This window comes from Malania oleifera, chromosome 6 (genome assembly GCF_029873635.1).
Source record: "Malania oleifera isolate guangnan ecotype guangnan chromosome 6, ASM2987363v1, whole genome shotgun sequence".
NCBI classification, from domain to species: Eukaryota; Viridiplantae; Streptophyta; class Magnoliopsida; order Santalales; family Ximeniaceae; genus Malania; species Malania oleifera.
The window spans coordinates 89,368,050-89,385,094 of record NC_080422.1 but is presented as its reverse complement, the minus strand read 5'-3'; the positions used below and the strand labels follow the sequence as shown (position 1 = coordinate 89,385,094).

The 17,045-nt window shown below is 35.1% G+C and overlaps 1 protein-coding gene across 1 annotated transcript; it reads left to right on the top strand.

Annotated features, from left to right (window-relative positions):
* Positions 1-1,044: 1,044 nt before the first annotated feature.
* On the top strand, positions 1,045-7,648 carry LOC131157555 (ATP-dependent 6-phosphofructokinase 6-like). Its single transcript, XM_058111796.1, has 13 exons — positions 1,045-1,538; positions 2,225-2,271; positions 2,405-2,444; positions 2,839-2,901; positions 2,982-3,119; positions 3,635-3,793; positions 3,932-3,985; positions 4,175-4,243; positions 4,329-4,458; positions 4,908-5,170; positions 5,874-5,922; positions 6,045-6,199; positions 7,166-7,648. Exons 1-13 carry the CDS (start codon positions 1,224-1,226, stop codon positions 7,337-7,339), a joined length of 1,656 nt encoding a protein of 551 aa, XP_057967779.1. The 5' UTR covers positions 1,045-1,223; the 3' UTR covers positions 7,340-7,648.
* Positions 7,649-17,045: the final 9,397 nt, after the last annotated feature.

Sequence of the window (17,045 nt, the reverse complement as noted above, 5' to 3'; positions counted from 1 at the left end):
AAAGCTTCCATATATTTATATTTATATATATATATATATATAAATACATATAATACTTATAACATTATTATATTATATTAATATTATATACATATATGTATACTTATATATCCATCATATTATTTAATTAATTAATTAAATTTAATAATATTTAATTAATTAATTAATTAATAATTTTTTCCCGAATTACTACAGTTTCACTTATTTAGTTTTCAAGACATTATATTGATCAATTTTATTAAATTGATTATCATATTAAAATATTATTTTATTAAGGATAAAATTTATTTTTCACATATACTTAATGGTTGACAAATGGTCAACTAGTAGAGGTTCTTTAAAACTTAAAGAATTTTTTAGTAATTTTTAAAAACTCAAGGGGTGAAGTATCACATTTAGAAAATTTAGAAGTTGTTGGATTTTAGTCTTACTTTTTTACCATTAAAATTTAATAACTAATTGTTAATTGATAACTAATTATTAATGTATAATTAATTTTTAATCACTATTAACTAAATAAATACGAATCAGACAAAAAAAATATTCATTTAGCTAAAAATAAATCAAAATAATTTTTTTTAAATGTATAAGAGGTATATTCTTTTATCCTATTGTAGAAATCTTTGCAAGAAAATAAAAAAATTAAAAATTAGTATCTAATAGAAACATTTTTCTTATTAAAAAATTAAAAATAATAAAAATATTCTTAAAACATTCCTAGAAGCAATTAGGTTTAATTATGACTAGATGACATGCGTCATTAGTATAAAACAATGAGTAAATTAGGAAGTCAACATTTTGAAATTTTGAATAGAAATTAGAAACTATGAGAAGGGGTAACGAAGGGAATTTCAAAAAGTGCAGGCGAGGGCAGTTAGGGGTACAAAGTAATTTCACCATTAAAAAAAAAAATTATCGTGAGGCTCTATTTCCCAAAACGCCCCTCCCTTCATTTTCTGTCCATCTGCCGGCACATTTTACTATTCTTAACCAGTCTCCACTTTCACAGGAAACTACAAGAAAAGAAACGTAAAGAAAGTGAGAGAGAAAAGTCTAAGCCAGAGGCAGGGAGCCACCTGTTCTGCTGCATCAATCGCACGCGAATGCAATTAAAAAAAACCCGAACGTAACAATCCTCTGGCTCTGGTCAACATCATCTCCCTATAAATATGGACTCGTCTTAGTTGCCGTCTTCAAACTTTTCTCTCTCCTCTGCGATTTGAATGGGCTCCATCTCTGCTTGTTCTTCTCCTCCTGCTGCTTCCTCTGCTTCTTCTTCGTCTTCGTCTTCTTCTTCTTCTTCTTCTTCTTCTTCTTCTTTAATCCATTCGCTGAAGCCTCTTTGCTTGGACTCTTCCAATTCGTGTTCTTCCGCTGCCAGCTTCGTCAGTTTTCCCTCTGGTTCCAATTCGAAGGTCGGTTCTTCTCGGAGCACCGACGGAATGTCCAGCAATTACCAGCCGAAGATCGTCACTGGCGACGGAGGGTACATTCTCGAAGACGTTCCTCACTTTTCCGATTACATTTCCGGTCTTCCCGTACGTTTCTGGTTTCCCTCCCTCTGGTCAATTGTGATACAATTTTAAATTTGGTTTCGTGTGAGTGAATTTTGCTGTTCTTTTTCTGAACAAAAGAGATTAGTCTGGATTCCGCTTTGTCGTTGTGATTTACTTCGAATTGGCTGTTTTCTTATTAAATTACTTTTTCCAGTTCTCATTCTGATTTTATTTTGTTTTTATTTAGTTCTCTATGATTTTCTATTAAACTCCTAGGGAATGTACAAAGCTGAGTAGAAAATGGAGAGAAAAGGAATAAGGCTTTGAACTTAATATGCTTTTTGTTGTAAAGCATTTATAACCTTGTTTCAGTTTAGTTCAAAATTTTCTCATTCAGGCCTCAAAATCGTGAAAAATATAATTTTGATTAGTTTGTTTTCCCTTTTTTTCTTAATGACAATTTCTTGGATCATACGGTGCTTTTTTAATTTCCAAATGCAGATATTTAAGGCCTACCATGCTGGAATGACCTACTTTTATCATTTGAGTTGTGAGATTGTTTTATAGGAACATGATCTTCACTTTGCTGTATGTTTTTCTACAAGAAATCATTCAAGCCAATGACTGTTTTTATTTCAGATTATTACCTAATTGTTCTGATGGTCAGTTTTGGTATGCACAAACTAAATGGTGATTTGGTATCTGATGCTTATTTTCATCTCTGGCAGACTTATCCCAATCCTTTGCAAGACAACGCTGCATACTCAGTTGTTAAGTAAGTTCTTTTCTCCTACACTTTTAGCTGTTCATTCTTTTCCTTCTTCTTCTTCAAAACAGCAGTGGCCTATGATTCTGAGTAAAGCTGATCAGTATTGACGATTCAATAACATAATTTTCTGGTTTTCCAGGCAGTATTTTGTTGATGAAGAGGACACTGTTGCCCAAAAGGTCAGCATGACTTGCCTTCTATTGTGTGTCTTGAGTGTTTTGTCATAATGTTTCCTACTTACTAGGGAAAATAATTCTTACTGTAATTAATTAGGATCTAGATTTAGTAGTTCATTATTGGCCAAAAACGTCTTGAAAGAGTCTGCTGGACATCTATGGTTTTATCATCTGGCAACAGGTGGCGGTCAACCAAATTTTCTTGAAGTAGTTGGTGCCCACATTTTCTAGGCCTGGCTTTGCATGAATTTTGCCTATAAAAGGATTTAACCTGGATGACATCTTTTCATAAATTTGGGGTTGGAGGGTTTATAGGCAGGCTGTTGAAGACACGATGGACAATGTCAATAATTATACATTTATATCATTAATATATTTCTCTTTCTGTATTTTGCAGATTATTGTTCACAAGAATACTCCAAGAGGAACACATTTTCGTCGCGCTGGACCCCGTCAAAAGGTATTTTTTGTATGTCCAATGCATGAAAATTACATTGATGAACCATGTGCCTATCGCTAACATTTTTGGATGTTGTTTAGGTGTATTTTGATTCAGATGAAGTTCATGCTTGTATAGTGACATGTGGGGGTCTATGCCCTGGACTCAACACAGTTATCAGGGAAATAGTATGTGGATTGTACCATATGTATGGCGTAAAGAAAGTTATCGGTATAGATGTAAGTGACTACTGTATTGCAGCCTTTGCTTCATTACTCTTTATGTAGTCTGTCTTCTTAAAAGGAAAAATGATGTACAGATTCCTCTGATAAAAAACTGACTTGAATCACAAGTGGAATGCATTTCTTTTGTTCTAAATATATTTGCTGTTTAGAGTTTCTTAGGTTCACCAGGCACTGAGCAACACCAGCATTGTTTTACGGGAATAATACCATAGGCTTTTGTTGCCAATTATACTCTTTAATCTCGAATCAAGCATCTGGCATCACAAACATTTATAAATATCTACTAGCAGCACTTTTTGTACAGTCAAAAAACAAGTACTGTACTCTGGTTTTTTCTATTTTAATTTTTTATCATGAGTATTCTGTGTTTTTTTTCCTCTCTCCATAATTCTCTTATTCTTTGTTTTGAGGCTTTTGAAAAGAACTGAATCTGGGTGCATAGAATTTAGGTAGATTCATACAGGTTGTTTTGTTAAGAACTAAACTAACAAGATTGGTGGTATCTGCAGGGAGGATACAAAGGTTTCTATTCTCGAAATACAGTTACATTAACACCCAAGGTTGTCAATGATATCCATAAACGTGGTGGAACTATCCTTGGGACATCACGAGGTGGCCATGACAAACCAAAGATAGTTGACAGCATTCAGGATCGCGGAATAAATCAGGTACAGAGAAGATATGAGTATACTGTCTGTCATCCAAGTTTTGAGTTGTATGTTAATTATTTGTATATGTGGTTTTTATTGTCAAGACAACCCTTTCTAGTGCAAAAAATGCTAAATTTATTGCTGTTTGTATTGCAGGTTTACATAATTGGGGGAGATGGTACACAAAAAGGTGCATCAGTAATTTTTGAGGTATTTTGTTCACTGAAATTTAAAATATAAACTATTGATGGCTTGAGAAATGCTGCTTATGGAGTGACTTTTTCTATCTTTCTCATTTATTTATAATATGTGGGTAATGAAATTGCTTAGTAGAATCATTAAATAATTGTCTTTTATGCAAGTCATTCTTCAAATTTATCACATAATTCTATCATGCAGGAAATTAAAAGGCGTGGTCTCAAAGTTGCAGTTGCCGGAATTCCCAAAACAATTGATAATGACATTCCGGTACTTCTTATTTTCTGCTGAGTTTTGTGGTTGCAAATCAATTCTTAAAATTTTTTGGTTTACTTTCTGTCTTTTGTGAGTGCAGGTTATTGACAAGTCTTTTGGATTTGACACTGCTGTTGAGGAGGCTCAACGTGCTATCAATGCAGCTCATGTTGAAGCCGAAAGCATCGAGAATGGCATTGGTCTTGTAAAGTTAATGGGTCGTCACTGTGGTAATCTTGACTTCTCTGTGATATTTCATCTTTTTATCTATCACAAAAGGTTCTTGAATTAATCTTAATGTCCTGTGCACAGCAGTTTATTCCTTTTTACTGCTGAGTATGGTGTTATATGTTTTAGAACATTGTCTATAAACATTTCAGTGGCTCTGGCTTTGAACCCCAATGATCTGGGCCAATAGAGGTTGTATTTAGGATGTTGAGCGAATATTTTAACCCAACTAGTTAACAAATATTTAATTTCCAATTACTTGGGGTTGGCTATGTGAATCCCATGTTGCCACACTGTTCCTTCCAGGGAAATATTCTTGGTGAGACCCCTTCGCATGCTAGTGTGTCGTGAAATCATTCATTATCAATTTTGTGGTCATATTGGTGACATGCACCCCCATGTGCCAACTTAATTTGCTTTTCTGGCAGTCTAAAGTGGATTTATGGTGCAGGGTTTATTGCAATGCATGCCACTCTTGCAAGCCGAGATGTGGATTGTTGCTTGATTCCAGAGTCGCCCTTTTATCTTGAAGGACAGGGTGGGCTTTTAGAATACATAGAGAAGCGACTCAAAGAAAATGGTCATATGGTTATTGTGATAGCTGAAGGCGCAGGGCAGGAACTTCTTTCAGAGAGTGCGCAAGCTAACCAAATGGATGCATCGGGAAACAAGGTTCTCAAAGATGTTGGGCTGTGGATATCTCAGAGAATTAAGGTGTGGATTCTTATCCCATCCATTTTCTTCAGATGCTGCATATGCTTATCATGTTTGCATACTTGTGCTCCAAATGCATGCACACAAATATCTTTGCTGTTACAAATTGTGCATCTACACATATATGCATGGATCAAACATTATTAACCCACTACTGGAAGTACATGTGCATCTCAAATGTTCTGGGAAAATCATTAGTGAGATCAGTGCTCCTTTACTTCATTAATCTTTTATAGGCATCCTTGATATTTTGATTTTGGATAGACTGGGACAGAGCTATGCAGTTTCTGGGTTGATTTGAAGTGAGCATGTCTTACGAACTTGCATTTGATGGTCATACAAGCAATCAAACAAGACTTTACAGTAATCCCTTTCTATAGAAGTTGTAGTATGAGAGCTCAGAGCACTCTTAAATGTCTCAGATGCAAGAAAAAAGGTTCATTACATTTTTATAAATGACATGTCATAGAAATTTTGTTCCATATTCTTTTGCATGACTATATGGGTGTAACATGGGTTCTTGATCATTCTGATACTCTGTGTATACACACAAGTTTTCCATACATTGGTTGCTGGATTCACTGCTCAGGTGTCTGGGGCAAGACTCTCCACTAGTTGTATATCAATCAACCTTGTGAAGAGAAGATAATTTCAATTCTCTGAAGCATACATAATTTCCTAAATTTTCTTTATCTCTTTGCAGGATCATTTCTCAAAACAGAAGAAAATGACCATAAATCTCAAATATATAGGTTGGTTATATGCAATTCTTTAATTACTGGTTTCAATTATATATGGCCTTCTTAAGGTGAGGAGAGTCTGATCTAAGAAATAAGAAGTGTCTAAGCAATCATTTTATTTTCTTGCTTGGCAGATCCTACCTACATGATCCGTGCTATTCCAAGCAATGCATCTGACAGTGTGTACTGCACACTTCTTGCCCAAAGTGCTGTTCATGGAGCAATGGCTGGGTATACAGGTTTTACAATTGGGATTGTCAATGGAAGACATTCTTACATACCCTTCCATGTGAGTTCAATTCTTACATAAACAGATATATTATATTTTTCTGAATTATTTGAGTGTGAAATTCGTAGTCTTCACATTTTTACAAAAACTTTGAAATTTTTAGGTTTGTGATAAAAACGGTTGTTGAGTTTTCCTGCATGCAAAAGAAAAGGGATGATCAAATGAGTTCGAATATGTGTTTAACTTTGGAGTCCTTATATTCTGTGATTTTGGGTGGGGGATTGTTGGTGGATATTTTGAATTATGAGTACCAAGTGACCATATACTGCATTTGAGAGCATGGATTTTAGACCTTGGATTTGGGTTTGCATGGATTTGGACAAATTTCAATACAATTTTATTTTACATCTTGTGCAAATTCAACACAAACCCAAATTCAAGGCCTTTCCAAACATAGGGATAGTTTCTTAGTGTTCATCGGCCCATTAAGGATTTAAACACTTAATAGTGCTTGAACAATGCATTATGCATTGTCAGCTAGCTATCTGTGTTTTTCACTTTCCCAGTGTAGTTGCAGCAGCCTTTTCGTCTCTATAAATTTTCATGAAATATGCTGATTCCATGTATCCCAGGGTAGATTTATTCCCTCAAGGCTTAAATGGACTGACATGTGAACATGAACTTTCTTGATGCATCCTTAATTTGTTCTCTCCCATGTTCACGTGAAACATATTTTGTTTTTTTGAAATTAACCTATGGACTTCTATTCACCACTTGTTTCTTTCTCCTCTTATCTGCAACTGAAAAGATGATCATTTTAGTTGAAATTTGGTTGAAGTAGGTGGGACTATCATGACTTCAAAATTGGAAAAGCAATAGATTTATGACTCCCTGTAACCCCATTCCCCTTTCTTCCTCCCTCTCACACGCTCACATTTCATGAATCATTTTGGAAAAGTTTACCACATTTTAATTTACGGGTAACACACAAGACTGTTTGCTAAACTGGGCTTATTCGTGATGCAGCGAGTCACGGAGAGGCAGAACAAAGTTGTAATAACCGATAGAATGTGGGCGAGGCTCCTGTCGTCGACCAATCAGCCAAGTTTTTTGAGACCCCAGGATGTCATTGAGGTGAAGAAAGAGGAAGAGCCACCAACTCAGTTGTTGGATGGGAAGAACTGCACAAATAAAAAGTAAACAGCTGAATGAAGATGTCAGAAAAGCCAAGATTGGTTTTGTAGTACTCTCTGCTGCTCTGCATATGCTCCTCTCTTGTTGTTTGTGTATAGCCCTGTGTCCTATATATGTTTGCTGCCAATTCCAGTTCTTCCCAAACACACTTTCTCTGTTGTTCTCTTTGATAGCATTTTTGCGGTTATTTATGTATACTTAATGTTGAGATGAGAGTTTAAGAGGAAACTTTGAGCCAGTTTATTGGGATTCGTGTATACTGGGAACTCTGTTACTGTTTCTGATAGTATAAAATGAAAGCTTTAAATTCAATCACTTGGACTTTTATGTCAAGTTTTGTTTGCAAAATGGAATTGGTAGAAAGTAGAAATGGAATAAAAATTTGAATAGGAATCATGACAAATCAAGTTATAAATTTGAATCCATTTCACCTCACTCTATTGTATTTTTGGGTACTAAATATGGAATTAATGATTAGCTTACCATAGCATTGTTTGGAAAATTAATAAATTGAAAATTGAAGAAAGAGATGTCTATTTCCAAGAAATTTTTTTCACCTAGTACTTATTTTTTTGTTGGTTGATACCATGCGTAAAAAGGAAAAACATATTTTAACATGGCATATTAAGAACGGAAAACAATTAAGCTACTCCTAAAAGATAAGATCATGCAATCGTGACAAAAATCAAAATTTTAGTTCTACCCTTCATTATAAATTCTTCAAAATTGTAATTTCACATTTATTCCAAAAATCTAAAATTAAATGTCATTTGTTTCCTAATTTTTTGCAATTTACATTCTCCAAAAAACTGATAGCTCTCACCAAATTCTCCTTTTCCATTTATCTTTTTATTTTCTCCCTGATCTTCAATTTTCCTCTCAAAGCAACCTACTTGTATGGTTTTATATATATATATATTTGGTTTCGAATTTTGGAGGAGTAGGCCATTGTTGGCAAACATTGTTTTGCAATGACTAATTATTGTAAATTAGAAAATGAAATTCAAAGCAAATTTTGACATTTATTGATGAAATCAATTGGTTTTTTTGGTGGGGAAAGGATGCGAAGGCAAAGGTTGCATACCTGATGCAGTTGTCATGTTCTACTTTAATACAAACTAGAAGCTCTTTGATTCAAAGATGAGTGATGAACCACCAACCTTGAAATACAAAGCAACCCTAAAATAATCATTAATTGCAAGCCAATTAGCAATAACACCTACAAGGAATTCCACTAGCAATTTTGTCTCATATTGAAAAAATAAAGTGGATGATGGACGCTTATATACATGATTGGATCCAAAACTCAATAAAGTTAAGCTTTTGGGTCAAGTTGATACTCACTCATACGTATCAAGCTTCCATGAAGATGCTCCTGAGGCTAACAAGTGGTTTCAAAGTCGATGGTTTGTAATTCTAGGTGAGCAACGTCATAAAGTTGAGTTGTGAAGTTAATTCTCCTGACGTGAAAATAATTAGATGATCAAGTGTGTGACCGAGACCAATAAAGATCATCTTGGCTGGGAAGATGGATCTAAATAGGGTTAAAATGTGGAAGGTAGGATTGATTTGAAGAGCGTGGAGTGCAATTCGAGGCACGTAAGGCTCTAAGAGTAAGGCTCACTTGAGCATTTATTAGAGAATTGGGCTTTACTCCCATAAGGGAGACGATTTTTGTTCAAGGGGGAGTGGTTAGAACTCACAAGTGAGAGAGAGATTGTTGAAAATTCCACTTGTGAGTTTATCCCAAATTGGAAAATAGAGTGGATGATGGGTGCTTATATTCATGGTTGGACCCAAAACACAATAGGTTTAAACTTTTGAGTCAAGTTGGTTCTCATCCATGTGTATCAAACCCCCATGAAGACTCTCTCAATGCTAACAACACCCTTTAAAGTGGGGTGCATAACACAAAAGTGGAAACTCAAGCTACTTTGGAAGGTGATAAACCCACCTTCTAATTTTGGAGAGAGAGAGAGAGAGAAAGAGAAGATGAAAAGGACCTTAATCGAGCGTTTAAATTTGAATTTTGGACACGTGAAATTTTTTATTTTATATAACTACATGATTAAGGGTAAGATCAATATTTTAATTTTTGTCACTTGGTTTTAACTTTAGACTTTTAGAAGTAGTTTAATAATTTGTAACATGTAACATGTGCTCCACGTGCAATACACGTGCTCATAACTAGTTTTCTCAAATGAAGAAAATGATTCTTCCTCCAAAATAATACTAATAATAATAATAAGAAAGTTTACTATGCTTTTTAAAAAAAAAAAAAATCTATTTTATTGTTGAAAACTGAAAAAAAAAAAAAAAGTGTTGGTTTAAATTTCAACTAAATGGAGCCTTATTTCGGGGTTGTAATAGTTTTGGTATTTGATTCTAACTTAGAGGGAAGGTTAGTTAACCTGGATTCAACTATGTGACTATATTGGGATGGTTTCATATGTCATATGTCATTGTGACATTGTGATTGATATGAATAATACTAATGGTGGTGTTCTCAAACATAAGATCTATGATCATTAGATTCTTGGTAGTTACTCACATGTGAACGGGAATAATTTGGAGACTTGACTTTTGGGAAAACACCAAGTGAGCAGCCTACCTTTCTCGATATCCTATTGGATCCTATTGGGTACTAAGTGAGTGCCTTAAAGAGCACTTAGGATCAAACTCTTGACATCCTCGAATGGTCTACTAGACATTCGTGTGGGATTGGGAGCCCTATGGACTGTTAATTTGAGAATGAGGTTGCGTAGTACTCTTAGCTTGGATGCTTGGGTTTTCACCCTTCTTGGTTGTTGGCTATACGGTTGGGCAATATCATCTCATACCTTAGTTGTGTTGTCAGGATGAAATTTATTCTCAATGTTGGTGGAATGTGAGTTTAACTCCCTTACCCTTCGAGTTTGGATTTTTTAGTGACAACCTCAATTGGATCAAGGGTTTTTGAGCCGTGAGAGTTGACCTCTAGGTTATAAACTTGAGTACTTCCATGGATAAGGATGTGTATGGTTAGGCTGCACTTGGTGTAGTGTTGCTACACCACAAGCATGACTCTTTGACACTTTGGACAAATCTTGGGAAGTGTGATTCCTTTTGGCCTTTAAGATCTCCGCGGACACACTTTGTTTTGATCTTTTACAATTGTGGATGGTCATTAAGAACTTTATATTTAACCAAGTAAATCTTAAACAATAGGGTAATTAATAGATATAGTCAATATAGACAACTCAAAGTCTTGGTTGGGTATTTGGTAATTGTTTAAACCAAATGATACAAACCTAAAAAAAACTATAATCAATTTTATTATCTGACTCGGTATTTGGAGGTCTGCTGCTTGACATCTCTTGGTTTCATATTAGAGACTAGGATTTCCATTTTTTTAAGGAAGAAAATTTTATAAATAATTAATTCTAAGCATTTATTTGGGCGGCTAAAAGCTCAATAAAAATATAATCCTTTTATTACAATTTGTAATATTAATTAAAAAAAACATCAAAGCTATGTATTGGTTACAAAATTTCAAAACATTTGACTTTAACTTGTAATATAATTTTTTTTCTTATTGGAGAGCTATGTGATTCATAAGAAGTAAAAAGTAAAGCATAACTTTAGAACAAATTTAAGAGAGGATGTCATGTTGGGTCATATGGGTCAAAATTACTCAGAATATTGTTTAGAGCTTGTGATGTCACATATTGGCATAGTTAAATAGGAGAATGTGAACCCTTTAGGAACTCTATGGGTGTTCTCTTCTCCACTTATCATATCACAAATTTATCATAAATAACATTTAACATGCTTAGTATAATAAATTATATAAAATTTAAATAAATAATAAAATAAATAAACCTTGTGCATTAGATCAAACCAATATTAGTTCTTGATATGCCTCAAAATATCTTCAAAACTATATTTAAATTTAGCACAAATGATATTCAATAATGATGGATTAATCAACCCTCACCAACACAATAATTCAGCACAAATGATCTTTAATAATGCCGAATTAATCAACCCTCACCAGTACAATAATTCAGCACAAATGATCTTCAATAATGTTGAATTAGTCAACCCTCACTAGTACAATAATTCAGCACAATAATGATCTTCAAATAATGTTGAATTAATCAACCCTCACTGGCAAAATAATTTAGCACAAATGATCTTCAATAATGTTGAATTAATCAACCCTCACTAGCACAATACGTTTATCTTTTGTTTTGTTTTGTTGCGTGAGGTTTGTTTTGTAGGTTCTGTTTTGTTTTGTTTTGTTTGGACTTGTAACCCGGTTTTTGGCTGGTTGTTGAGTTTGTTCTTTGGGAGGTTTTTAACGTGTTGTCTTTTGTTATCTCCCATTGATTGTCTTGTAACCATAATATTCCTCCTCCAAAAGTGAGGGGTTATCAATAAATAAATGGAGGTGCCGCCCTTCTTTAAAAAAAAAAAAAATATCATGCCCCAAACCCAAGAGTGGGTCCCGTGGTGTTATTTTGAATATAAATCTCTGATACCAAGTAATTTCACAGCGGAAGATTTCCATAACAAATACCAGAGTACTAAAAACCATCCTTTATTACAATAAAAATCCCAGTATCACAATAATAGATCTGAACTCATTAAAACATAAATAAGATATTAACAACAATATCTCCAATATCAATTTAATACCTCCTTATGAATTTCAGAATAACCCAAAATAACAAGATTAACATTTAATTTAAACCTCTTTATTTAGTCCCACCTATGCTTACACTGCGCTACTATGATTATTGTCATACTCCACAAGACATTTGAAAAATGATATATAATGATAGGATGAGACATCTCTCAGTAAGAAGGAATAGTCAGTGTGTAGCTAACATAAGTTTTCGTGCATACAAAATATAATCGTTACTTTAACTTTAATAAAAATGCATTTATAATTTGTAACTCACGTCTGTATCAATGAATAACATTATTTCCATTTCATTCATAACATAATTCTATCATTATACATAGAAGAACCTTTCTTCTTGTTAGTTATGTATGATCATGAATTCTTTTGCTTGCCCCATGCTGGCCAGTATATCGGGGGGGTACAAACCCGTGCTAGCTCATATACTTGGGGGGGGGGGGGTTATATCATCATTAATTCATTCGCCTACCCCGCTCTAGCCAATATATTGGGGGGGTACAAACCCGTGCTGGCCCGTATACTAGGGGGGGTTATATCATCATTAATTCATTCGCCTACCCTGTGCTGGCCAGTATATTGAGGGGCACAAACTCATATTGGCTCGTATACTGGGGGGTTCATATCATCATTAATTCATTCGCCTACCCCGTGCTGGCTAGTATATTGGGGGGGGGGGGGTACAAACCCGTGTTGGTCTGTATACTAGGGGGGTTATATCATCATTAATTCATTCACCTACCCCGTGCTGGCCAGTATATCGGGGGGTACAACTCGTGTTGGCCTATATACTGGGGGGTTCATGGCTTCAGTATCAAGCTTTCACGTATTCTATACATTTCCATAATCATTTACTTTATATGCATTCTTTTTATAGTTCCAGAAAATAGTATAAAACTATAACATTTCAGTATCACATCATAAAATCTCGTCATAGTTAAATAAAGGACTTAATCTCATGCCACACGGTTTGAATGTCGTATCATAAGGTAATAATTTGTCCGGAGGAAAACATAAAAACACACTCATTACAATTGATAAAAATAAGGGTTTGATTATCTCCACAACTTAATTTAACAAAAATATATTTCATATGGAAACAAAGATAATCAACCCTACTCACTTTGGTTTTCCCAAGTATACGTATAAAAATCCCAAACCATCATTTCTATATGTCTGAATCACTCTGAAAATCATTCATAATATTCTTGTAATCACATACTCAATTTTAAATGAATCAGTTTGTATAATAAACTGATAATAATATGATATCCTTGCTTATACTCAACTTTAATCGGTTGGTTTTCACAGTACAGTTATCATAGTATTCCTATATCCATATACGACAGTTTAGTCTGTTCACTTTATAAAACAACCTAACATAATCTATTCCCCTGACCTATTCCTGAAGATCTGCCAATCACTTTCCTCAAAAGGTGCCTGCAACTTTGAAGAATCAAAACCCTAGCTTCATTGGACCTTGTTGCGGAGAAAGATAACTGGCAAGTCGTAAGGAGAAGAAGAGAAAACTGATTAGAGGCCATGCTGGAGACCTGAGAGGCCCTAGAAGAGTGAGAAACACGAAGGGGTGAGGGAAACACACTGGAGGGTCGAAACCCTAGCAGAGAGAAAGAAGGGAGAGGAAGAAAATGAAATAAAAACAACTCGAAACCTATTTATAGAGATGCTGGCCCGCAGGAAATCGTCGATGGTTTTTCTGGGCTTTACTAAATCGTCGTCGGTTTGATGCTTAAATTGCTCTCGGAAGTTGTAACCATTGATGGTTTTTTCGAGACTCTTGAAACCGTCAACAGTTTGGTCTTGTGCCAAACCAATTTCCTTCTTTCCTTTTCCTTTATTTATTTTCCTTTATTTTCGGGTTCAGGTCCTTACACAATAATTCAGCACAATAATGATCTTCAAATAATGTTGGATTAATCAACCCTCACCAGCACAATAATTCAGTACAAATGATCTTCAATAATGATTGATCGACCTCCACCATTATAAAAATGGAGTTGGAACAAGAGGTAAGCATATCACTCATGCTCATTCTTTCTACTATTGCAATTCAAAGCCTCTCTTCAATCACTTACTTAGACATCAGAATGATCCTTTAGAGTAAACCTTGGTTTCTCCAATCCATCCTTGCTTTGTCTCTTTTAGGTAGTCGTGATCAAAGAGCAATTCCCAAAGATTGTTCGATTTTCAAGGAGCAACAGTTGACGTCGTTTGTGGGAACCTATTGAGAGGTTTTATTTTCCAATCCTCAATCATAACTACATCACACAATTCGAAGTCAGAACCTGTTGTGGGTGACCAATCACCCCAATCCATACATTCCGCACCAGTTGACAATTACGGCACGACGAGGGGTGAGTTCCTTGCATTTTAGAAAAGAATGGAAGACATGTTCAGTATGATCTTGCAACAGAAAAGGAATGATAAGGAACTTGTCCCTCAACCTGACCAAGTAGAACATGAGTAAAATGGAAAGGTTGCAGTCTCACCAAAGATCATTGATAAGGTTTCTAATCCAGTGACGAAGGTTGAAGATGTGAATATATGAGAATCGATTAACAACGATCACACGAACTAGAAGAAAAAATTAAAAAAAAAATTGATCAATTGGAGAAAATGATGAAGAAAGCGCGCCAAAACCCACCTTCCGGGGAGTCCTTAGTCAAATCTTTAGATACCTCTTTCACTAAAGAGGTAATGGATGTTCCTTTATCTAGCAAGTTTAAAATGCTAAATGTAGAAGAGTACGATGGCTTGTCCAATCCTGTTGCTCACTTAGACGCCTTTAAAGTGCCAATGCAACCGCAAGGCGCACCAGATGCAATCATGTGCCGAGCATTTTCCGCCACTTTAAAAGGGAATGCCATGGCATGGTATCAAACCTTGAAGCTTGGTTCTATCAGATGTTTTTTTTCTGAAATGGAGCACCAATTCACTGGATGTTTCATCAGTAGCCAGGGGATAGCTGTAGAAACTCGAAAAAATAATAAATGAAAATGATAAATAAAAGAAGGGGGAATAAATTTAAAGGGTCATTAGTAGTGGTTCTTCAACGAACTCATAGTTTTCGTTGACGAGCGTCCTTCTTGGTATCGTCGATGAGTACACATATTCGTCGATGAGAAGATAAGGAGAGCAAGAAATTTAGGTCATTAAGGGTTCGTCGACGAACTCATTATCTTCGTCGATGAACACCCTTTTTCTATTCATCGACAAGTACACGTGTCTCATCGACGAAGCCACGTGGCCAACAGTATATATATATATATATGCTTAAAACGAATTTCAGTGAGAAAAATCTCTTCCCCTCCATTTTCTCTCTCTAGCTTTCCGTTTCTCCATGTTCTCTCTTCATTTTCGGCTCGATTCTTCCCTGATTCAACGATCAGGAACCACCACGGGGTTCGTGGAGAGATTCTTTATAACTTAACCGGAGTAGATTGTTGATTTGGAGTCTTTGGGCACTACTCCAAAATTAGGGTAAGTGAGTTATTTTAGGGTATAAATGATTATTTAGGATATGTCGACCTAGGGAATGTGTTAGATGATAAATATTTTGGGGTTGAGATGATTGAACTAGGGATAATGTGATTTCAGGGTTTGGAGTTCTGAACACCGCGGGTGTGGTTTAGGGTTTTTCAACAGGCTTATCAGGAAACAAGTAAGGGGATAGATTAAGTCAGGTATTTTCGAAAAATTTCTTTATTAAATATATAGTATTTGATTCAAAAATTTGTATATCATTTGGTATAGTTTTTGGGAATATTGATGTTGAATTGAGGAAACGTTGAAAATAGATTTAATATCATTTTGTCAGCAAAATATGTTTTTCCTAGGCCAAATAATTTATCATAGAATAGTACTCACTTGTGTATGGCATGAGTATGGATTTTACTATAAATAATGGTATGTCAAGATATTTTATGATTTCACTAAATAAGCATGATGTGAAGGAAGTTTTTAGAAAAACTATAAATAGTATAGAAATTATATTTTTAGTATATTATGATATTCAGTTTGGCGCAGATGTTGTGATATTTAGTCCGACACAAATGTCGTGATATTCAGCCGGTGTAGTTGCTGTGATTTTTAGCTGATGCAGATGCCGTGATTAGATATATGTATAACAGATATTCAGAGATATTATTATTATAACAAATTTTACACAGGGTCATGAAACAGTATTACTATAGATATTATAGAATCATGATAATTCAGTTTATACAAAATCATGATAAATTAGTAAAATATAGACATAGTATTATATAGTATTAGATCCTTGATGGACCGGAATAGATTACAGAGCACGGTACCCTAGCTAGTTAACTAGATCAGATAGTGTAACCCTTATGTGCCGACCCGAGAAGTGTTGCGGAGAGTAGGATGGGTGGACTAGGTTGGTGTTAGCTGAAAGTGTAATCCTTGTGTGCCGACCTGAGAAGTGTTGCGGAGAGTAGGATGGGTGGACCAGGTTGGTATTAGCCAACAATGAAACCACACTATTCAGAAAGTGTTGGGTCGGAAGCTGATTAGCCCCAAAGTGTTGCAGAGGGTAAGGTACCCACTGCGTGCCGACCCAAGAAGTGTTGTGGAGAGTAAGATGGGTGGACCAGGTTGGGTGGGCAATTGTGCGTAGTTATGTTATGATTGACTTAACCTGGTAGGCCATCTAGAGTTAAGCCCAGCCAACAGGCCGCACAACCCGAATTATGCTGGGTTAATTCAAGATATACGACTATCCATCTATGGGAAAATATCAGTGATATATAGATATAACATATGATTTACATGTTATGGAAATTTATTATGAAATAGGTTTGAGACCAGGATGTATTTTTAGGGTATGATCCTAGGATATTTATGGTCCTTTTGGGATATATATGTGTATTTTTGGTTACAGTAAAACTATGGTATTATATAAGGTGAAGGATATTTTGGTTTCCACTACATAGTTGTCATGTATGTATAAACAGGTGTATCCCCAATTCCCTTGGGGTTTAGGTTGAT

Excerpts from the sequence above, each read along its gene's own strand:
- LOC131157555 (XM_058111796.1), top strand. The coding sequence starts at position 1,224 with ATGGGCTCCATCTCTGCTTGTTCTTCTCCTCCTGCTGCTTCCTCTGCT. Across the intron at positions 1,539-2,224 it reads ATTACATTTCCGGTCTTCCC|ACTTATCCCAATCCTTTGCA; the intron begins GTACGTTTCTGG and ends CATCTCTGGCAG. Across the intron at positions 5,923-6,044 it reads CATAAATCTCAAATATATAG|ATCCTACCTACATGATCCGT; the intron begins GTTGGTTATATG and ends CTTGCTTGGCAG.